We start from the raw sequence: 23,457 nt of genomic DNA, 5'->3' as shown, positions 1-23,457 counted from the left end.
TTTAAACAGCTTTTAAACAGTCTCTCACAGTCCTCATTTAGGTCGCCAACTACATTTTTTTGAAAAGATAAAATATTCTGGACACAGAACCGAATCACCACAAGTTTGTTCTTTCCATTGTTTCACCATTTCCCCAATCAGGTCCCAAATTTTAACAAAATGATCCTACCCATCTCTGTTCCTTCCCACCCCCAACCCTCCCACCCCCAAATGATACACCAGTAATAGCCAGTAATAGCCAAAAACTACACACATGCTACACTGTAAAAATGCAGAGTTAACACTATTGGGAAGAAGGCTGTGGGTTGTGGAGGTGCGCTCTGAAGATCTACAGTATCTGTTGCTCTCCCACACACCCATTCTGCAAGTTCTGTCCTTCATGGAAGGCCCTTTGCCTTTCTCAGCAAAGCACAGAATGGGCTGCCTTACAACACTTCTCCTCCTTCCCCTCCGCTGGGATGGGTGTGCCAACTACACAGCATGGAAAGGCTTTAAAACGCTTGGGCTGCTGTAGGGCACACGATACTGGCTCTTCAAAGGACATCTTCTCAAGCCACCTCTATGGTGTCAAGACAAGTAGAACTCCTTCCCTCCCCACTTGAATCCCACAGTCGGATGTGGCGGGGCAGGTACTCAGGAGACTTAATTCTTGTCATCTTTTTTGTCATCGTCCTCCGAGGGGCAAGAATGCCACATCAGGCTTTCCTCATAGAAGGATATGACCACCTGCGGGCACTTGACGTTGGCTTCCCTGGCAGGGACTAGGTCAGCCTCATCAGCATTTTCCATTTCATCAGGAACATGAGTTCTCCACTGGGGTCTGTAGCTCCAGTACTACGCTCTGGCTCCAACCCCCGGGCAAAGCCTCGTGGCTTTTCTGGCTCTTCTTTCTTCTTCTTCGGTTTGCTCTCTTCTCCCTTATCTTCAGAATCAGAGTCAGCTTTGCGTTTGCCTCCCTCTGATTTATCTGTCTCATGTGCTGTTTTCTGTGACTGTAGAAACTCGGCAATGAGATCAGGGCAATCCAGGTTCTCTTCTGGCCCCCACGTGTTACCCTCGTCCGAGAACCCCTTCCACTGGAGGAGGTCCTCCACTTTGCCCTTTACCACTCGGTGGTCAAGAACTTTTTCCACCACAGGTTCCTCTTCCTCCTCTTCTAGCACCTTCTCCACTTTCTTCTTGTTTTGTTTCTTCCCCATAGTGCCCGCCAGCTTTCTCGTCTAAAGGGTGATGCGGCTCAGAGCAGCGCGCGAGAGCCCGAGAGGAATCGGTGCCGCGCTAATTGCGCGCCCCGGCGAGTCCGCCGGGGAGTGGCGCCCAGAAAAGCAACAAGGCACCCGCAGCCGCAGGCGAACCCCTCACTGAAGCGGCGGACCGCAGGCCCCGGCCAACGGCCCTCCCCTCACCCAAACACTTTTTTTTTTTTTTAAAGATTTTATTTATTTTTTTGACAGAGAGAGAGACAGCGAGAGAGGGAACGCAAGCAGGGGGAGCGGGAGAGGGAGAAGCAGGCCTCCCACAGAGCGGGGAGGCCGATGCGGGGCTCGATCCCAGGACCCTGGGATCATGACCTGAGCTGAAGGCAGATGCTTAACCAACTGAGCCACCCAGGCACCCCGGAAATTAAGGTTTCTAAGCATTCAGAATTCTGATAAATATTTGAGACTGCTAGAAAATGATAAAGAAACCAACTCTGTATATAAGGAAAGTAAGATGTGTTTTTGGTAAGAAAGGTATGAGGAATGGGAACATATTTTTGTTGAGGGAAAGGAAAGTAATTTTGTCCTAAAATGAGACTGGTTATTTAGAGAGAGAAGGCTAAGGACAAAAATCTGAATGAAGAAAGGAGTTGTAGGTTTGTGACGGGAAATCTTTGGAAACGAATTTTATGCATGGTCAGGGCTAATTAAGATAGGAATGAATGAGTTTTAAATGTACATTAATATAAGATTGACATTTGGCCTTTTTCTCTGTTAAAAAGTCAAAGTTTTCTAGGATTGTTGGTCTGCTCTTGAGAAGAAATTATAAACAAAGTTTTTCTTATCTACCACCCCACAAAAAAAACAAACAAACCCATGCTTGCTATGCTTTGTCTCTATCAGGTCTTTGATTACTTAAGAAAGCTAAGACTTTTCAGTATTGAAAGGAGCTAAGTTTTGCTAATGACTGGGTAACCTCTTGTATTTGTCTTTAGAATTTAGGCATTGCCACGTTGGTTGAATAGATAATTAAATATTAAGTTTTATAACCATCTGTAATCCTATTTAGTCATGTGCTTTAAAACCATTTGAGGTTTTTAACAGAACTTCCCAAAGATTTGAATTCTAAATGAAATCCTTTTCACTAATTAGGCTTGCTTATTTGTTGTGTTAAGTCATATGGGAAACATTGTTAAATGACAATAAACCTTCTTAGGTTATATTGTATGGGCAAATGCTATAACTATTTTTAAAGATTTATTTATTTTGAGAGAGAGAGAGAGCGCATGCGCGTGTGTGAGTGGGGGGAGGGGCCGAGGGAGAGGGAGAGAGAGAATCCCAAGCAGACACCCCACTGAGCATAGAGCCCCACACAGGGCTCAGTCCCACAACCCTGAGATCATGACCTGAGCCAAAATCAAGAGTCGGATGCTCAACCAACTGAACCACCAGGGCACCCTGAAATGCTATAACTATTTCAGAAATTACATGAAATTCCTAAAATTTTAGTATGTCCTGGTGTAAGGTCATCACTTGACATTCTAATTATTGATGTGTTGTATGTCACCGAAACAACTGGATTTCTTTGTCAACTGCATTATAATGAACTCTCATCACATCTTTAACCATGTCCATTTTGAGTCTTTTTGCCATTTGTAGTTATTGTTCCGATGCTTTTGAAAATGTGTTTCATCTTTAATGAGATTCATGAAATGGACTTTTTGACCAACCCAGGTTTCTGATGTCTTTTAGATCATAAAACTAAGCTGAGTGAGAATTTCCAGTAGTGGGAAAACTGCATTCAAACAGAACAAGAATTAATAAGATGGGACTGAATGAATTGAGGAAGATTATTAATGATTTTTATGACTCTTGTTTAGAACATTACTGGTCTTTTATTTATTTATTTATTTATTTATTTATTTATTTATTTACTAAGTAGGCTCCATGCCCAGCATGGAGACCAACGTGGGGCTTGAAGTCATGACCCTGAGATCAAGAGAAACATTACTGGTCCTTTAAAGTCTACTCTTCCAGATTTAAGGAAACCTTTTCTCTTAAGATACCTATGACTCAGAGAAATATGATAAAATACACCTTTGTGAACAAATTGAAACATTTATCTTTTCTCTCTACCTAAAACCCTCCAAAATTCAGAAACTCTCAGTGAGTATTCTTTCTTTCATGGCAGTTATAATCATCTGCATAAGTTCAATAAGAATCTGTTCTCCTTGTAACAGGACACCATTGGAAACATTGGTTATTTTACCAAGAGTTTGACTGGAATGTCATATTTGAGAGAGATATGCATAGACTCAGATACGACCAGACAACTTTAAGGAACTAAGGTTGACTTTCTGGAGCCAATAAAGTCCCTTGGAAATGTTGGCCTGCTATCTTGCTTGCAGAGTTCCCAGCAGCCTTACCAGGTGAGTAAAGAATGTCACTTCCTGGCAGGTTACAGGAGCCTCAGGATATTTTGGGGACCTCAAGAAGAGGAATTCACCTAAATCTATAGGTATTGCAGGCAAATCTGACAGCAAGAATTTGGTTTGGCTTCTGGCCTTGAGAGGCTATTAAAAGTTCAATCTAAAATTCCTGATACAAAAGTTCCAAGAGCACCTGGGTGGCTCAGTCGGTTAAGCGTCTGCCTTCGGCTCAGGTCATGATCCCAGGGTCCTGAGATCGAGCCCCACATCGGGCTCCTTGCTCAGCAGGGAGTCTGCTTCTCCCTCTCCCTCTGCTCTTCCCCCCAGCTCGTGTTCTCTCTTTCTCTCACTCACTCTCTCAAATAAAAAATCTTAAAAAAAAAAAGTTCCAGCAAAGCAGATTTTAAAAACCTTATTTGGTCAATCACTATTCTTACTCTGCTTATGTAAGTAATAAGGCCAAGTTTATTAAAACTGGATTTATTTTGCAAAGAAATTAGTAATAATTTGGCGATTTTTGGTAAAAATGAGGGTGATTATAGAAAGAACATGTTTCAATAGCACATCTTTGTAGCTATTAGATTTTAATACTATTCATTATAAACTGGACTTGATTCTGATTTTTTTTTTTTAAGATTTTATTTTTTTTTTTTTTTTATTTTTTTTTTTTTAAGATTTTATTTATTCATTTCAGAGAGAGAGAATGAGAGAGAGCACATGAGAGGGGGGAGGGTCAGAGGGAGAAGCAGACTCCCCGCCGAGCAGGGAGCCCGATGCGGGACTCGATCCCGGGACTCCAGGATCATGACCTGAGCCGAAGGCAGTCGCTTAACCAACTGAGCCACCCAGGCACCCTAAGATTTTATTTATTTATTTGACAGAGAGAGACACAGCTAGAGAGGGAACACAAGCAGGGGGAGAGGGAGAGGGAGAAGCAGGCTCCCCACTGAGCAGGGAGCCCGACGTAGGCTCAATCCCAGGACCCTGGGATCATGACCTGAACCAAAGGCAGACACTTAATGACTGAGCCACCCAGGCGCCCCTTGATTCTGATTTCTTTTGGTGTCCTCCAATGCCTGGCTACAACTCTTCAAACTAACACTTTGATTTTTCTCCCACCTTTCTGACTTAGAATCATTTGAGAATTAAAACTGTCCTTTTCCCTGAAGCTCTGCAAACTGGAAAAAATAAATGATGTAAAGAAGTCACCGCAATAGCTCACGAATAGACAAAATCTTTGTGTCTAATTGTTTAGTGGGGCACTGAAGGATCATCAGAGACATTTGAGCTACAAACTAGGATGAGGGGTAGGTGGCAACAGTAAAGACTGCTTTCCCAAGATTTGGGACCAGGCTTGTATTTCTACTCTTTTTTTTTTTTTTTAAATTGTGGTATTAGAAGATAGTAAATCTACTTGTTTGCTTTCACCTCCCCCTTTATTATGTCCTGATAAAATATCATGGTTACTTGCAGATTTAACTAATATAACTTTGAATATTATCGGAGTACTTTATTATAATGAGAACTTAGATGAAATATTTATGAACTTTTGGACTTACTCTAATGTTCCTGTAGCTACACTGGTGCTTATAAATTACCTCTATTAGGAAAAGCCTTTCAAGAAGTGCTACATAACTCAGATTTAACCTACAGTATATATAATACTCAACAGATTGACCATTGTGTCTCTATAAACTTAGATGATAATGTATGAAGAAAGGTCCCCAGGTACAACGGGAGAAACTTAGCAACCGCTTGTCCAACATGCCGAATTATCCAGTGTACTCACAAACCATGTTTTTGTAGATGGAGCGACCTAAGACAAAACAAGGAAAAACAGTGGGCATCTATCAAAGATGCTACTTTAGGAGTGACTTGGTGGATTCAGCCATCTCCTAAATCTAACTTTGCCATTCATCCCAAAAGATTCTGAGGTAACTATGGGTCAATGGCCGCAGAAACCCAAAATGTACAGCTCTCCTAATCTGTGGAAAAATCATTAAAGACCCTTGTAACTTATATAAATGTTCAATTACTGCCTTGGTATCCAAACTTATGGCTAACTAGACTTATTTCAGTGTCATAGTGGGAATAGAAACTATTATAAATACCACCAAAGTTCTTGCCATTGGAGGAAGATGGGCCTTAATAGGCAGTGATTCTTACTGGATTCCTGTATCTTCTGATATCTGTGAATTCAGGAGAAATATATGGTTAGGCCCTAAACAACAATGGAGCCCTGAATTCACTCCAACTTGGCCTGTACAAACTAACGTATGGTATATGGGAAAAGAAGATGTTGTTGGGAAGGTTTTCAAAACACCTCTGCAGGGGTGTCTGGGTGGCTCAGTTGGTTAAGTGTCTGCCTTCAGCTCAGGTCATGATCTCAAGGTCCTGGGATTGAGACCCGTGTTGGGCTCCCTGCTCAGTGGGGAGTCTGATTCTCCCTCTCCCTCTGCCCCTTGCCCTCCCCCTGCTTGTGCTCACTCTCTTACTCTTTCTCTCTCTCTCACTCAAATAAATAAATAAATTCTTAAAAAAAAAACCCACCTCTGTAATACTCCTTGATTTATTTTGTAACAAGAGTACTTTTCATCCTAACTCTACTCCTATATGGTGTAATACTGGCCTTCTATCTCAAATAGAACTGCCTGATTCTAACAAAAATCATACTAATATTGATATTCATGACCAAATGTTTTGGGAGATAGAATCACAACCACCACAAGATGTAATATCTATGGAAACTAACTGGCCAGAGAAATTGTTACATATAATAACAGAAAATTTGGGCGCCTGGGTGGCTCAGTTGGTTAAGCGACTGCCTTCGGCTCAGGTCATGATCCTGGAGTCCCGGGATCGAGTTCCACATCGGGCTCCCTGCTCAGCGGGGAGTCTGCTTCTCCCTCTGACCCTCCCCCCTCTCATGCTCTCTCTCTCTCCCAAATAAATAAATAATCTTAAAAAAAATAACAAAATTTAATTACCATTTTAAACCAATCAGCTCAAACATATCACAAGGCACAAATAACTACAGATAAAGGAAATAGATACTCAAGTTAATTCAATATTACAAAATACCTGTAATGGATTTTTTTTTTTAAAGATTTTATTTATTTATTTGACAGAGAGAGACACAGAGAGAGGGAACACAAACAGGGGGAGTGGGAGAGGGAGAAGCAGGCTTCCCGCAGAGCAGGGAGCCCGATGCGGGGCTCGATCCCAGGACTCTGGGATCATAACCTGAGCCGAAGGCAGACGCCTAACGACTGAGCCACCCAGGCGCCCCTGTAATGGATTTTTTGGAGGGATTCTTTTTCTAATTCTGTACCTAGTCCCCATTATTTGCTTCAAATGTTATTAATTGGATTTTTATTGCTATTTTTGTATTTATGTTATAAATGTTACAAAAATGCAAAGGCAAAAATTCATTACAAAGCACACATACAATGTTGGCATGACGATTCAATCTGATTGAAAAAATATATATATACTGTAATATTCCCTGTTAAAGGCCATTCTGTTGACAACCCCCCCCCCCACACACACATAGACTCCTAGGTGACTTAAATCCAACCTAGCGTTGAGGGACATGATGGGCCCACGGCAGGTAAGCAATCACTCAGGCATCAAGGGGCAAAATAATGATCACCAATGCTTTCTGTCGAAAGATTATTGATCAAAAGGGGGAAATGATGAGAGAAAAACTCTCTAAAGCCCTGATATACAAGGAACGCCATTTCAGATTTCTTTCTCAGTCAACACGACTCTTAAGAAACTTTGTTCAAACCAAAAACTTGATTTATGGTCTGCCACCCATGCATTGTACATCTGCTTTGTGAATAAGTAGCCTGAAGGAGAACCATCTTGTCCTTAAGATACTGATCAATCCTGCTGTTCTCGGCATTCCTCTGTGATAAAACTCATGATTCCTGCCTATATGCTAATCTGTAAGCTTTTGAGCCTGTACAAGATGTAAAAAAAGTATATAACCCTGTAAAAACTTTTCTAGAACGCTTTCTTCCTTGTGAGGAGCATGTTTCCCAGGCAACTGTCCTAACTTGGGCTCCAGAAAACTCTTTCTTACTTTTAGAAATTCTAAAAGGTTTGCTCATTTTGCGAAGAGAGTAGAACCACAGCTCCTTGATTCCCTTGATTGGAATTTGTTCTCAAAATCCAACCTAGGGCGCCTGGGTGGCTCAGTCGTTAAGCGTTTGCCTTCGGCTCAGGTCCTCATTCCAGGTTCCTGGGATAGAGCCCCTCCTACGGGCTCCCTGCTCCCGGGGAAGCCTGCTTCTCTCTCTCCCACTCCCCCTGCTCGTGTTCCCTCTCTCGCTCTCTCTCTATCAAATAAATAAAATCTTAAAAAAAAAAAAATCCAACCTTGGCAGAAGGGGCAACTAAATATTTTATTTTTATTTATTATTTATTTTTAGAGAAAGAGTGGACCCACGCACACACATGGAAGGGTGGGGTGGGGGTGGGGAGGGGCGGGGATGGGGGTGGGGAGGGGCAGAAGGAGAGAGAGAGTCCTAAGCAGGCTCCACACTAAGTGGGGAGCCCAGATGTCACAACTCTGAGATCTTGACCTGAGCCAAAATCAAGAGTCAGAGGCTTAACCACTGAGTTGCCCAAGCGCCCCCAGCTAAATATCTTTTGCTTTATCTACTATATGCAAACATGAATTGGGATTATTTTGCCATAAAACTTCATTTCACCTAAACTTAGGTTATTACAGGCTGATTGTAAACAGTGCCTTCTGATTAATACTTATTTTTTAGGTATGCAGCTTTGTAAATTGTTTAGATTTACTTCAGTGTTTTGTTTTGAAATATAAACAAGACATTTCACATATGATTACAAAACGTTTCTTTTTACAGTCACTTGCTACTATAATTACGGTAGTTTTCCATTTATGGGGAGGCTTATTTTAAAATAAATTTATCTAGGAATAAAAGTAAATTTAAAGAAAGCACTCATTATATAATTGTAACAAGTGGCTCGCGGCTACAACAAACCTATAGCCGGTGGCAGCCCAACCACCGGAGCTTGGAAAACCGCGGCCAGGGGGGTGGTGGGAGGGTGCGGAAAGGCTACGGAAGCCGGAAAGGCCAAGGAGTAACCTGGAAAGCGTCCATGACCAAGAGGAAAAGACGGCCCTGCCTCCCGGCCCAGTGTGGCACAGTGCGCAGGCGCGGCGACGCGCCTCCGCGGCCGCTGGGCCTCACTGCGCAGGCGCCCGCGCGGCGTGGGCGCCGGCGTGGGCGCCGGCGTGGTCCCCATGGAGTTACCTTAGCGGAGCCGGCACCTCCGGGAGCATCCGGCATGAGCGGCGCGGAGGCTGACCGCTGGGCGTGGCTGCTGGTGCTCAGCTTCGTGTTTGGGTGCAATGTCCTCAGGATCCTCCTCCCGTCCTTCTCCTCCTTCGTAAGTAGCTGCTTTGCCTTCCAGGGGCCGGTGGGTCGCTGCCTCGGTCCCCGGCGAGCCTGGCGTAGATACGGGGGTCTCAGACTGGCCGCGTGAGGGCTGGGTTCCGCCAGCAGAGGCGTCTTGGTTGGGCCGTTCTGCTTTAAGTTTTGTTTTGTTTTGTTTTTTTAGTTGCTAGCGTCTAAGAGTTGCAAAGCTTTACCCCCAGATCCGGATTTCTGGGGTCTCAGGGAGAAAAAAGAATGACCCGGCAACACTTGGCCACGTTTTCACGTGGCAGCAGCTCCGAGACTGGAAGTTCTCAGTGCCCCTCTGCCGGCCGGCCACACTTATTTCCGTTAGCTCCTGGTCGGTGGAGGAATCAAGCAGCCCTCGCTGCTGGGGTCCAGAGCCTGGCGCAGCGCGGAGTACAGGGTTTCCCGGAGGCCCTGGCCTTCCCTGCACGTAGTGCCGGAGTACCAGCCGTGCCAGGTCCCAGATGGAAGGGTCTCAGGGTGCAGCCGCCCCCATTTTTGCGGTCGGAGGCAGTGTAGACAGAATCTCGGCACCGTGTCATGCGTCCTGTATTCAAGAGAGCAAAGGGCACCGGGGAGCAGCTCTCTGCCGTGCGTTTTGCGTAAGCATGAGTACATTATCTCGTGTCCAGTTGTCACGGCTGCTGTAAGATGCGAATGTCATCTCATGCCCCTTTACCTCCCAGAGGAGGAGTCTGACTCAGAGGGTCAGGTAGTTGCATTGTGTCATCCAGTTAGTGACTACTAGGGTGGAGACTGATCCTTGGTTTGTGATTCTGCTAGTTTTGTCCCTCTGCCTGTTGGAGCATGGATACAGGTTTGGTGGCAGATTGGAGGTGTGTGTGGGAAACGGAGCTGTACCCTGGGGAAGGGCGCCCCCTTTATGCCCACAGCCGGAGTCTGACAGACTGAAAGACCTCGAAGACTGGGTGCACGCCATTGTAGCATTATTGGGGGAAACGCAGTTCTCCCTGCTCTTATCTCCTGATGTAAATTGGTGGTGTGTATGGGTGAGGGGGTGTTATTTAAGACTAGGCGGGATTTCTACTTTCTTTATTCTACCAGCATTCATTGAGTGCCTGTTTCATGTACGATTCTATTCTAGGACTGTACTACCTGCATTGCCCAACTAAGGCATAGGAGATTCTCTCTTAACCCCTCATTCTCCCCTTGATACTGCTTAGTCTTTAAGATGATGTCCCAAATACTTAGCATTGCATAAAAGACCCTCGAAGAGCTGGCCTTTGCCTATCTTTTTTTTTTTTGTCTTTAAAAAAAAATGTGGTAAAATAATACATAACATAAAATTTACCATTCTAACCATTTTTGGGTGTATGGTTCACTTGCATTAAATAATTCACATTGTTGTGCAACCATCACCACCATCCATCTCCAGAACTTTTCCATCTTCCTAAACTGAAACTGTCCATTAAACAGTAAGTCTCTATCCCTCTTTCACCTCAGTCCTGGTAACCACAGTTCTACTTTCTGTCTCTATGAATTTTACTACTCTGATTATCTCATGTACGTGAAATCATGTGATATTTTTCCTTTTATGCCTGGCTTCTTTTCTTTCAGCATAATGCCTTCAGGGTCTATCCCTGTTGTAGCATGTGTTAGGATTTCCTTCCTTTTTAAGGCTGAATAATATTTCATTGTCTGTGTATACCACATTTTGTTTATCCTTTCATCTTTTGATGGACATTTGGGTTGTTTTCACCTTTTGGCCTATGTGAATAATGCTTCTGGAACACTGGTGTGCAAATACCTGTTTGAATCTCTGCTTTCAGTACTTTTGGGTAAACATCCGGAAGTGGGATTACTGGATAGTATGGTATTCTATTTTCAACTTTTTGAGACATTGCCCAACCGGTTTCCGTAGCAGCTGCGCCATTTTGCATCCTCACCTGCAACATACAAGGTTCTAATTTTTCCACAATTTCCAGCACTTGCTATTTTGTTTTGTTTTGTTTTGTTTTTGTTTTTATAATACTCATCCTCAGTGGATGCGAGGTGGCATCTTATTGTGGTTTTGATTTGCATTTTCCTAATGAATAGTGATGTTGAATATCATTTTATGTGCTTATTGGCCATCTGTATATCTTCTTTGGACAAATGTCTGTTCAAGTCCTTTGCCCCCTTTTTAATGGCGCATCAGGAGCTTGTCCTTAAGGGAAGGGCATCCTCTGTGGACTCAGAGCGGAGAGTGAGTGGGTGTTTGTTTTGTTGTTGTTGGGTGAGGAATTGTTTACTTACCAGATATATGATTTGTAAACATTTTCTCCCGTTCTGTGGTTTGCCTGCCCATCTTTCTTGAATATTACCTTGATTCTTCTTATGTACCCCATCCCATTTCACCTCTTGTTGGAGCTATATGAAATGAAATTGCTCAAAGAGGCTGTGTTAGTTTTGTATTCCTCTATGAGCTGCTCATAATTTCCTGTTAGCGGAGAGGGAAAGAGGAGTGTGTGTTGGGGTATGCTAGTGGATATAAGTAAGACCTATCACCATCAGGCTCCTTAACCAAGCTTCCACCAAACTGGTGCTCAGCAGCTAGGACACACTCACCAAGGGTTATTGCTGCAGCCTAGAAGTACGTGAGGCTTGTGTCCCTCGATGTTCCTCATTTAGGTGAGAAAGCACTGGGTTCACAATCTGCTGCTTCCCACAGCTTGTATAACCTCTGTAACCTCAAACCAATTAGCTTTCTTGAACCTGTTTCCCCTTGGTTGTAAAGCTATTTGTCAGGGTCGTCACATATACTTACCCTAGCAGAGTACAGCCCCTACTGTTGGTGTGCAGAACAGGGAAAAGTAATGAAGAGATCTGTACCGCCCGGTCACTGGGTTTGTGGTGAGGGTCAGTGTAAAGCCGTAAGGAACGCTCTGGTCCTGGTTAGGGTAAGATGCTGTTCTTTCATGACCATTAGAGGCTGCCTGTTGCAGGCCCTTTTGGAGGACCTAAGTGGGAAGGACTCCCGAGAAGAAACAAAGCTTGATTGGGAATGGGCCATGTCCTCATACGTCAAAGATAGCCTTCCTGCCAGTGTTTCAGCAGCATTTTCCACGCAGCTAGAAGGAAGTGGGGGGGGGGGGGCACCATCCCGTTAGGTAGGCTGGTTGAGGCCCTTGAATAAGTCTCTTAAGTATCACAAGTCCTCTGCCTAGCAAAGCCTTGCAGGGTCCTGGGAGGGGACCTCAGCTGAATACTTGGGTAGAGATGGGGGCCTGGATGAGGACACCCAGTCCCTGGTGTTGACTTGGTTGGAATTTTCCTGAGAGTTCTTAATTCTCTTCAAGCTGGTCACAGGGCATATGGATGAGAGGGCCTAGTTCATTTAATAGGTGACCCAGGACTTTCTTCAGCCAAAGGCAGAGGAAGAGGGAGACAGAGATACCCCTGGGAGCACCCCTGCGCGCGGGTGTAGGGAGGCGCACTGCGCAGGCGCCTCGCGCAGGCGCCCCAGGCCTAGCAGTGGCCGAGGGCAGAGCGAGCGTCCTGGCGAGCTGTGTGCACTGCGCATGCGCCCCCGGGACTCCGGTGGGAGGCGGGGTGTAGGGAGGCGCACTACGCAGGCGCCCCAGGATTGACGTGTCTGAGAGTGGGTGCTGCGCTGGTGTAATAGCCCCTCCCTTCCGGGGCACCCCGCTTCGCAGACCCTGGGCATGGGCCCGGTGCAGGCTGCCCTCTGGGATCTGGCTTGTGGGGTGACTGCTATTTTCATATTTGATGACTTTGAAATTCCCTTCATTTTCTGCTCTGAAAAGTGGCCGCCTCCCTTTCCTTGTGGGGGCCCAGGCCTCTGAGGCCAGGGACAGACACTGCAGGACCTGCCTGCTGCTGTAGGGGCCTTCCTGAGACCCTCCCCCTTTCCAGGGAGCACACTCGCCTCGTGAGTTCCTCTGTGGACCACGAGGCGTGAGGATGGCCCGCGAGTATTAGTTGTGGGGGTAATTGAGGGGGCGGGGGGGGGGGTTGAGTGCACATGCGCAGTTGGGGCCTCGTGGATGGGGTCGTCCAGGTGCGCAGGACCAGTGCTGTGAGGAGGGCTCCAAACTGGGGGCCCTCATGTGGGTCTGCAGCTTCGCAGGAGTCTTGGTCCCTTCTCGGGATGAGCAGTGCGTCGCCAGTATTAGGGACACATCTAAGAGGGCAACCCCAGCATGTCATTCCCCTGGTGCCCCCTGTGTTTCAGGAGGGACGAACCTTTGGGCTTAAATGCCATTATACATTAATTCAGATGGGTCTAGTCCAGATGCCAGCCACTGAGTGGTGGAGTGGAGTTTGACTCTTCCCTGGTGTGACTCCAAGTTCAAAACGTAACATTTTGTCTGTTGGGAAAGGGGTGTGGAACTTGGACAGGATCTGAGGGTGAGTCTGGTAGGACACTATGAGCTCATGCAGGCTGGCAGCCAGCGTCTGGGGGACAAGGGTGACAAGGATGATTGGTTCTATCCTTGTTTTCTCCCCAGATTCTTCCACTGCCTGTCCTCTTAATAAGAATTTTGAAAAACTTGTTTTCTGCTTGAGAATTCTTTGTGTACCCATCTCCAGGTCTTTGAAAAGCTGTACCCCACGTAGCTTATCTGTTTCTGTCAAGTGGGAGGTTTAATGTCCTGGAAGGTGCTTTTGAATACATAAGGAGTTCAGAGGTTTATTTTTGTTTGAAAAATTAATATTCAGAACACTTAAATTCAAATCTCATTAGATTTTAAAATTTAATTCATAGTTCTAGTACATTTTAATTGTCACTAATAAGGAGGTCTTGGAATAATATAGGTACCTATTTGCAAATTTAAACACTTCCAGATATTTTTGTGTACTTGCAGACATAATTTATTCATTTTCCCTCCCAACTACAGTTGTCTAATTTAACCATAAGATTCTAAACTTCTCCACAAGCTCATTTTCCCACCCTCACTCACCTTCTAGTCCTGAGTAAACATCTTTGGTCTTTTCAGTTTTTAATTTTTTGTGTGTGTTCTCTATACTGTTAAGTAATGTGCTTGTGCTTCTGTTTCTTCTTTTGAAGATCTAGTGTTAAACGTCAGGTTTATTGATGTGTAATTTGCATTCAGTGAAATTCACTGTTTCTAGGTAGGTGGGCAGTTTGATGAGTTTTGGGCTACTTATTCATAGGGTAACCACCATCACAATCAAGATAAGGAATATATCTATCACCTCAAAAAATCTATTTCCCCACCCTGTGCCTGTTTCTTGATTTATAAAGCTAAGCAACATCTATAGACTCTTGCTCTGAAAGATGATTCTGTGATTTTTTTTTTTTTAAGATTTTATTTATTTATTTGACAGAGAGAGAGATAGCGAGAGCAGGAACACAAGCAGGGGGAGTGGGAGAGGGAGAAGCAGGCTGCCTGCCAAGCAGGGACCCCGATGTGGGACTCGATCCCAGGACTCTGGGATCATGCCCTGAGCCGAAGGCGGACGCTTAACGACTGAGCCACCCAGGAGCCCGATTCTGTGATTTTCTAAAGAAAATTTGGCCCATTCCTATTTTCGTCTCTAGGGGGGATCAGGTTGGCATATATATGTCCTTTAGTTCAAGTGTTGGGTAGTGGTCAGGCTAGGGCAGAGGGGACGAAGACAGAGCTGGGTTTGAAGACCCCTACTCTTGGCGTGAAGCCTGCAGGAAGATGCGCAGGGGCAAACACACTGCGCTTTGTGCAGGTGCCTTTGAGAGACCTTTGTCCCCACGAAAAGGGCTTCATTGTGCAGGCGCTAGAGAATGCCACCTCAGAGGGTGTCCCAGGACCCCGCACTTGCGCAGACGCCCCGGGAGACCCGTGATGGGGCGCGGCTCCCTGGCTCTATCTGAAGAGTTGCCCTGTTGTGCAGAGGGGACCCCAAGCTAGAGGGACAAACTCAATTATTATGCACTTGCTATGTGCCCATACACTTACATACATTATCCCCTTTCATCTTTTTTCATTAATCTGTTTTTAAAATTTTGAAACAAACGTGCAGAAAAGGTGGGGCGTGCAGAGGACTTGTGATACTTAAGATACAATACAAAGAACTGATTTTGTTTCCTGAACCATTTGAAAATAAGTTGTCAACCTGAGCCCCAGCATTCCCCGACACATTGCTGTATAAACAGGTGCCTTGTCCACAGCACAGCCATCAGGAACCTTCCTACTGACCTGCTCCTGTTTTCGTTTGTCCCACTCAAGGTCCTTTGTAGCAAAAGGATCCCGGCCAGTACTGTGCATTGCACATACTTGCCACGTCTCTTCAGTCTGGAAGGATTCCCGGTATTTCCTTGACTTGTATGGCTGACCTTTCTGAATATGGCAAAGGCAGTGAGTTTGCAGAATGCTTAGAACGTCTTTGTCCCGTGTCGCAGAAGGGATGTTATGTTCTCATTGCATCTCATCTGGCGCCGTGGCACGTTCACTCTTGGGGCGGGTCCGAAGGGGGGGGTGCGGCCCCACCACCCTCCCTCCTCACCGCACCCTTGCTGTTGGGCGATCCTGAGGCATCCTGGCCGGCTGCCGGGCGCCACCTAGTGGCCACTGCCATCTGGTCCCTGGGCTCCCGCCTGCCAGCGTCCCCGCAGTTGTATGTGAGGGTGAGTGGCATCTGGGGACGGCCCATGTGGGGTCTGGCTGTCAGAGGCGCCTCTTCACAAAATTTATGTCTGTATTTCTCTACCTGCCAAAAACCGCGAGTTCACACCCATGCCTCCAATTCTAATTCAACACTGCAGGATTCATTCTGGTTCTTCCATATTCCTAACCTCTTGTTCTGAGAGTGAGAAAACTGGCTCCCATTATTTTCAGTATGTTTACTGGATTTGATCAGTGCTTTGTAATTGATCTCGCATCCCCACTGCTGCCTGCTCCTGCCCTACCCCCATGCCTGCCGGCCCCCCTTGGGCTCTGTCGCGGGGGTTGGCTGGGTGCTTTCCTCTTATCCTGTAGGCCTCTCACTCTGTGTCCTATGCCAGGCTGCCCTTTCTGGAGATGCTCACATCACCATGCTTGGCTCTGTCCTCCCTTGCCAGGGGCCTCTCTGTGGGAATGCCCTCCTGATGGTGCTAGGGATTAAGTCCTGCTGCTGGGCCACCCCCTCCTCACTAGCACTGCCCCCCTTCCTCTGCCTACCTAATTTAGGACTAAATTCTTCAAGGGAAGAGGATGTGTGGTCCTGTTAACCTGACTGACGCCTGGAATTGGTTTTCACTTTATAATCACAATTTTACAGTTATAGTGAAAGATACAGACATTTGTGCTGGAGTGATCTATAGGCATGTCTGCAAAAGGAAACGTGTAATTAGAACAGTGAGTCACATCAGAGGGAGTTTTTGTCTTTGTGGTGGTCATAGAGGGCAGCAGGACTAGGCTGCAGAGCCTGGCTGTTCGGGTAAAGGGCAGCCTGCCCGGCTGGGAGCGGCAGCAGTAGGATGGGGGGAGTTGTCCCCCCGTGGGAAGGCACTGACCGCAGCTGTCCACTCCACCAGATGTCCAGGCTGCTGCAGAAGGATGCTGAGCAGGAGGCACAGATGAGAGCAGAGATCCAGGACATGAAGCAGGAGCTCTCCACCGTCAACATGATGGATGAATTCGCCAGATATGCCAGGCTAGAGAGAAAGATCAACAAGATGACGGATAAGCTTAAAACTCACGGTACTGGTTTCGCTGTAGTGTGGAAAGCTCCATGGGGGCTGACGAATAGAGAAGTCTTTTTATAAGATTGGTAGGATATATGCTTTGATTCTTAGATGTTCTCAATGTTTGTCCAGAAGAAACTCAGTAGTCATGATTACTTTCTCTTTATTTGCCGGTGAACCTTTGCTTCCTAAACACAGAAACAACATCCTCTTAGCTTTTTTCTGTTTCTGTAGGTAGACATTTTCAAATTAAACGCTTCTCTTTCTTTTTTTTTTTTTAAGATTTTATTTATTTGTCAGAGAGAGAGAGAGAGCGAGCGAGCACAAGCAGGGGGAGCGGCAGAGGGAGAAGCAGGCTCCCCGCTGAGCAGAGATCCCAATGTGGGACTCGATCCCAGGACCCTGAGATCATGACCTGAGCCGAAGGCAGAGGCTTAACCATCTGAGCCACCCAGGCGTCCCTCAACACTTTTCAAGATAAGCCTAGAGAAAGTGTCACAGTGGATGCCCAAGGGCTTTTGTGAACGCTCTCAAACGTGCCCAGAGTGTCCTTATCCGAGGATAGACTGACAGGGTCAGGATCAGGTCTTGTTCATCGCTGTGGTCGCCACCGTCCCTAACAGTCTCCTGTGATGAAGACATTTCCACCCACGTGCTGGGAACTCGCACAGTGAGACAGCTTTCTCCAGGCTAGTAAGACATACGGAGGGCCCCCCAGGCCCAGGACAAGCTAGGCTCCCACGTGTGGGTTAGTGTACTGTGTAGACAGGGAGACCTGGGAAGCAAACGTAGTCCTGTTGGTAAGTACACTATAAAAAGAATCTCTGGTGTAGACGGATAGTTTTAAGGGTGTTCAAAATTAAAGCTTCAAATCTTACAATCTGTGTGTGACTCTATTTTAATGAATGGATGTGTGGCTTTTAAGAAATTCTGTTTTAGATTTTCTAAATATACTGAGCAAATGCTACACAACATGATTAGAAGATATTTTATAAGAGGAGAATAACATTTCTGTGTATTTGAATATTTTCCTTTTTCTTCAGGACTGATAAAATGATTTCATCCTGTTTTTCCTTTCAGTGAAAGCTCGGACAGCTCAGTTGGCCAAGATAAAATGGGTTATAAGTGTTGCCTTCTATGTATTGCAAGTAAGTGTACTGTTGTGTTACCTGGGGTCTTTAAAGTTGATAACGGACTGTCCTCCAGGGCTCTGTGGCCCCCAGAATCCAGGTCTGAGAGTTCAGGCTTTTCCACTTTCTGTGGCTGTGCTGTGCTCTCCGGTGGGTATGGAACCGAACGCTGTGCGTTTATAAGTTAGGCTAAAAGAAAGCCTTTCCCTCTCTCTGGTTTCATATTGAAGTACAGTTAACGTGCAGTGTCCTATTAGTTTCAGGTGTACAACGTAATGAATCAGCAATTCTCTACGTTGCTCAGTGCTCACCACGATAAGTGTAATCACCATCCCTCATCGTGCAACGTGGTTACGACATCACTGACTACATTTCCTCTGCTGTACTTTTCATCTCCATGACTTATTTATTTTGGAACGGGAAGTTTGTACCTCTTAATCTCCTTTATCTACTATCCCTCTACTCCTCTTCCCTCTGGCACCCATCAGTTTGTTCTCTGTATTTATAGGTCTGCTTTTTGTTTATTCGTTTTATTTTTTAGATTCCACATATGAGTGAAATGATATGGTATTTGTCTTCCTCTCTCTGACTTATTTCACATAGCGTTATACCTTCTAGATCCATCCGTGTTACAAACAGCAAGATCTCATCCCTTTTAGTGGCTGAGTAGTATTCCACTGTGTGTGTATGTATGTGTGTAAATATATATAAATACACCACCTCCTCTTTGTCCGTCCATCTATCGATGGACACTTGGGCTGCTTCCATGTCCTGGCTACTGTAAATAATGCTGCAGTAAACATAGGGGTGCATGTATCTTTTCAAATGAGTGTTTTTGTTTTCTTTGGGTAAATACTCAGTAGGAGAATGACTGGGTCCTATGGTATTTCTATTTTTAACTTTCTGAGGAATGTCCATACTGTTTCCACAGGGGCTGCACCAGCTTGCATTCCCACCAACAGTGTAGGAGGGTTCCAAGAAAGTCTCTTGAGTTGTGAAACATGGGGGTTTTTTAGCACACGAATGCTGGAGTAGCTTCTCTGGGGCTCTTGCCTTTATTGCCTTTATTCCAGTGCAGTTTGGGGAGCCTGCGGGGAAGTGAGAGAAGCTTATTTATTTATTTATTTATTTTAAAAAAAAGATTTTATTTATTTATTTGAGAGAGAGAGCACATGAGGGGGGAGGGTCAGAGGGAGAAGCAGGCTTCCCGCGGAGCAGGGAGCCCGACGCGGGACTCGGTCCCGGGACTCCAGGATCACGACCTGAGCTGAAGGCAGTCGCCCAACCGACTGAGCCACCCAGGCGCCCCGAGAGAAGCTTATTTAGACGTTGCATTTTCTAAGGCGGTCAGTTTGGGTCATTGCTTTTGTGCGGCATGCAGACGTGGCAAGTGCTTCTCACTGTCCGGGTGGGGATTGCTTTTGTCACTAATAGGGTGTACTTATCGTAGGCCAGCTACTTGAAGGAGATGCTCAGTGAGAAAAGAATACCTTTGTTATAGGAGACCTTGGTTAATTTATCAGCTGATTTAATAGTGTGTATTTATTATTCAGATTAAAACAGTAAAACAGCAATTCACTAAGAAGGCTACCCCACTTGGCAGCAGTGTGTTCTAGGTGTCCTGGGAACTAGTCTCTATTTATTTATTTATTTTTAAAGATTTTATTTATTTATTTGACACACAGCAAGAGAGGGAACACAAGCAGGGGGAGAGGGAGAAGCAGGCTTCCCGCTGAGCAGGGAGCCCGACGTGGGGCTCGATCCCAGGACCCTGGGATCATGACCCGAGCCGAAGGCAGACACTTAATGACTGAGCCACCCAGGTGCCCCGTGAACTAGTCTTTAATTCGAAAGACACTCTGTTTCGGGGTGCCAGCAAATTAGTGGCTGTGTGGATGTGTCTGTGTCCTGCAAGGACTGGATTGGTGGGGCTTGAAGTCACCAGTTTGGAGAGTTTCCTTAGTGTTTGCCCGTCTGTCGTCCTCCTTGGTTACTGGGCGTGTGGCCGGTGGGTTGCTGCACTCACCAGCACTGTCTTCGCAGGCTGCCCTGATGGTGTCGCTCATCTGGAAGTACTACTCAGTCCCTGTGGCTGTGGTACCGAGCAAGTGGATCACTCCGCTAGACCGCCTGGTAGCATTTCCGACTAGAGTAGCAGGTAAGAGGTTTCTGGAAACCAGAGCAGAAGAATACGGATAGGCTTCTGTAGACGTGTGGGGTACAAGGTGAAGGAACCCAAGCTCATCCATTGACTAGTGAGCAGTACTTTGTCTTGGCCTTGCACAAGGCTCACGGTGAAGAAACAGGGCTAGAGAAGTTACTTACCTTGTCCAGTGTCACTGAAATGTTAAGTAGCAGAGCTGGAGTTCACCCTGGGTCTGCTTGCAGAATGTCAGCCCATACCTTGTCTGATACCCTGTTCAGTGAAACCCCGATCTCTAGTTCCTAGGTTCTGTGACCTCTCTTCGTTTCTTTCGCTTGGCCTCTCTCCAGCATGTACTGCTATTGGTCATTCTTTTATTTCTGAAAGGTAATAATATCCTTTGGGTGTTAAAAGTAGTACACATTGGGCGCCTGGGTGGCTCAGTCGGTTAAGCGGCTGCTTTCGGCTCAGGTCATGTTCTCAGGGTCCTGGGATTGAGTCCCCCATTGGGGTCCCTGCTCAGGGGGGAGCCTGCTTCTTCCTCTCCTCCCTGCTCATGCTCTTTCTCTCTCTCTCAAATAAATAAATAAAATCTAGAAAAAAAAAAAGTGGTACATATCATTGTAGAATGATTAGAAATACAAGAACAATTTAAAAACATCTCATAAGCTATAGATACCTCTCTTAACTTTGTGGTATGTTTTTCCACCCTTTTTTTCTATTTATTTTATACAACTAAGATCATCTGGCACATACAGTTTTAGACCCCTTTTTACTTTATATTGTAAACCCTTTCCCATATCATTAAACTTTTTAAGAAATTTTGAATAACTTGCTCTTCATTGGGATATATCATGATTTACTAATTCCCCTGATAAAAGATACATATTTAGGTCCTAATTCCTTACTATCAGGAATAATGCTGCATGCCGCACACATCCCTGTCATTCAGCCTTTGGTTGTGATCTGTTGCTGGAGGTGAATTACTGAGTGAAGAGGAGTGACTGCTGCAGAGATCCCAGTTTCACCACGCCCTCCACCCTGCCCCCTCCTCCCTCCACCCAACCTTGTGGGCACCGTGCCCATGGGCTGTCAGTGCTGCTGAGCAGGAGAGCGTGAGGACGCCCTTCCGGGCATCCAGAGGGCCATCGGCCACTCCTGCTGCCTGACTTCCTGTTTCTCCATCACCAGCTGGGCAAGAAAGGCATGGGTAGGCACTGCTGTCTGTGTTCATAATGCTTTTTTGAGAAGGAAAAACAGTCTTCCTGGGTGGTTTTACCGTTTGTTAATATCATACATGACAATGCACATCTCCGGTAGCTGTTCTGTGTGATTCCTGTTCAGTAAGGAGGGCAGCCCTGTGAATCAGGAGGAGGCCTGCTGAATCTGAATCCAGGGAGCACACACCTAGGCTTTCTTAGCCGAGCGCTGCTGCAGAAGGGTTGACTTCCTGTGAGTTAAGGGTAGCAGAGGCAGGAAATGCAGGCGGGACTGTTGGCATGCCTTCTGACGGTGAGCGTCTGTATTTCCAGGTGGCGTTGGGATTACCTGTTGGATTTTAGTCTGTAACAAGGTTGTGGCGATTGTGCTCCACCCTTTCAGCTGAAGGAAGACAGATGCAACTGTGACATCTTAGGGAGTGGATTTCCGCTGAGGAGGTTACAAATCTGATTGATGCTTTTTTTTTTTTTTTTAAGGAAACAAAAGCACACAGGTTAGTTTTTTTGTTGAATGTGTTTGTTCTTGGATTTTATGTGAGATACGAGAGTCCTGATTTTGTACACTTGTCACTGAGCTGGAAGGCCAGGCTCTCCCACGTGTGACCCGGCCAGCAAGTCCCGGGTTTGTCACAAGAAGGGGCCTTGGCGGCACGTTACTGGGGGTGTGCACCATTGGCGTACTTTAAAGGTCACATTGCCAACTGAAAAGTCAAAATTTTCTAACTTAAGTACTTTAAAAAGACTTAGCACTATTTCTGATGTAGATTAGAAAGCGATTTAATTTTAATACCACTACCAGAGTTTGAAGTCTCCCGTAGTCATACTAAAAGAATAACACTAAGTGACATTGCTTGTGTGGTTTTCCTCCTCTGTTTAAAAGGTCATACACGAGCCTGCGTATAGTAATATCTACTTGTTTGAAGTTGTTAACTTTTCGTTACTGTGTTTTGTAAATGTATTCATGGGATCATAATGCATTGTTTTATGCTTGAATTGTGTGTTTTATATTTAAAGCATTTCAAATGAAGTGTGTTTTATAAGCATTTAATATTTATGCTCTGTAGAATGGAACAAAGTTAAAAAACAAACTAGGAATTCTGATTAAAATGAGTGGATACGTTTTTTAAAACACTTTTTTTTACTGTTGTGTTGCTTTTTTTTTTGAGTTCTAAATGACAGATAACATTATATTAGTTTGAAGACTACAACGTAGTGATTTGATATTTGTATACACTGTAAATGATCACCACAGTAAGTCTGGTTTCCCCATGTAAAACACTTTCATAATTAAAATTTTTGCAAGGGCTTGTGTGACTGTTCTTCCTTACAGCCCGCCTACTTGCTATGACCAGTTTGTAACTGTGACAAGTGACGGAGGACTTTAACTGTCAACTTTGCTTGGCCACAGCCCTGTAAAGCTAAATTCTGTCACTGGTTTTTAAAAGGTCATATTTGTATTCTTGAGTTCCCTAGCGGCCTAATAAGCAGCTCGTTGTTAATTCCACGACTTGTACTGGAGAAAGAGAGTACTGTGGTGCTTTATTTAGTTCAGACGCCCCCGCCCAGGTTGACTTAACTTTAAGAGAGGATGTGCAGCAGGAGTCACGGGAGCACTTAGAGCAAAAGCATCAGAGGGCGGACCCGGGCCACCAAGGCTGGGAGGGCCGCCTGAGGAGGCAGAGGCAGTGGCAGGGGGAAGCTGCGGGGCCCAGGTGCCTGGCGCCCGCATCAAGGGCCCGGTGTGCGGGAACGCTTGGTGGCCACGCACGGCCTGCCCGGGGACATCCTTGCTCACTAATCCGCGTCCAGTCTCCCTGACAAGAGCCTTCTCGATCTCCTAAAGACCCGTTCTTTCAGTTCACACTCAAGGCTTCGACAGAGCTCACAGTGGCCAGGGGAGAAGACGCACGGTTAGCTGGGGATCTTGCCACACGCGGCAGCAGCTGGCAGGGCCGACGCGAGGGGCACGTAAGTGTCCTTCAGGTTTTACATCACTGTGGGTTTTCAGAAATGGTATTGTTCTTAAATAGATAATAAACATGGTACTGGATTCAAAAGCTGCAGAAAGGGATACGGTGGGAGGTAGATCTGACCCTTGACCATCGTGTCACCCCATCTTCTGTTACCGTTTTCTTATGATTCTTCCAGCGATAACCCATATGTAAATGAAAAATTGTGTGCATTTCTAAAATAAAAATTTTTTAAATTATAAAAGTAACACATAAAAAAATGGTAACTGCTGTATTTTTTTTTTTTTTAAATTCC

The 23,457-nt window shown here is 45.5% G+C and overlaps 1 protein-coding gene and 1 pseudogene across 2 annotated transcripts; one reads left to right on the top strand and one right to left on the bottom strand.

The window, feature by feature from the left end:
- Window positions 1-642: 642 nt before the first annotated feature.
- On the bottom strand, window positions 643-1,199 carry LOC110571065 (annotated as a pseudogene).
- A 7,633-nt stretch (window positions 1,200-8,832) lies between these two features.
- On the top strand, window positions 8,833-23,076 carry GET1 (guided entry of tail-anchored proteins factor 1). Of its 2 annotated transcripts, XR_002479767.1 has the most exons (6): window positions 8,833-9,055; window positions 16,550-16,715; window positions 17,780-17,847; window positions 19,873-19,987; window positions 21,505-21,686; window positions 23,050-23,076. XR_002479767.1 is itself a non-coding variant. In XM_021679268.1 (5 exons), exons 1-5 carry the CDS (start codon window positions 8,954-8,956, stop codon window positions 21,576-21,578), a joined length of 525 nt encoding a protein of 174 aa, XP_021534943.1. In that variant the 5' UTR covers window positions 8,833-8,953; the 3' UTR covers window positions 21,579-21,849. The 2 variants fall into 2 exon arrangements, 1 of the variants encoding a protein (XP_021534943.1); XM_021679268.1 differs by lacking the exon at window positions 23,050-23,076 and having other exon boundaries at window positions 21,505-21,849.
- Window positions 23,077-23,457: the final 381 nt, after the last annotated feature.

This window comes from Neomonachus schauinslandi, chromosome 1 (assembly GCF_002201575.2).
Source record: "Neomonachus schauinslandi chromosome 1, ASM220157v2, whole genome shotgun sequence".
NCBI lineage: Eukaryota > Metazoa > Chordata > Mammalia > Carnivora > Phocidae > Neomonachus > Neomonachus schauinslandi.
Note: the sequence above shows the minus strand (reverse complement) of the source record. Positions and strands in the feature narration are given on the sequence as shown.

Bases quoted from the DNA above. Each gene is read 5' to 3' on its own strand.
- GET1 (XM_021679268.1), top strand. From the start codon at position 8,954: ATGAGCGGCGCGGAGGCTGACCGCTGGGCGTGGCTGCTGGTGCTCAGC. The intron at 9,056-16,549 runs GTAAGTAGCTGC...CCACTCCACCAG, and splicing joins TCCCGTCCTTCTCCTCCTTC to ATGTCCAGGCTGCTGCAGAA. The intron at 19,988-21,504 runs GTAAGAGGTTTC...CTGTATTTCCAG, and splicing joins ATTTCCGACTAGAGTAGCAG to GTGGCGTTGGGATTACCTGT.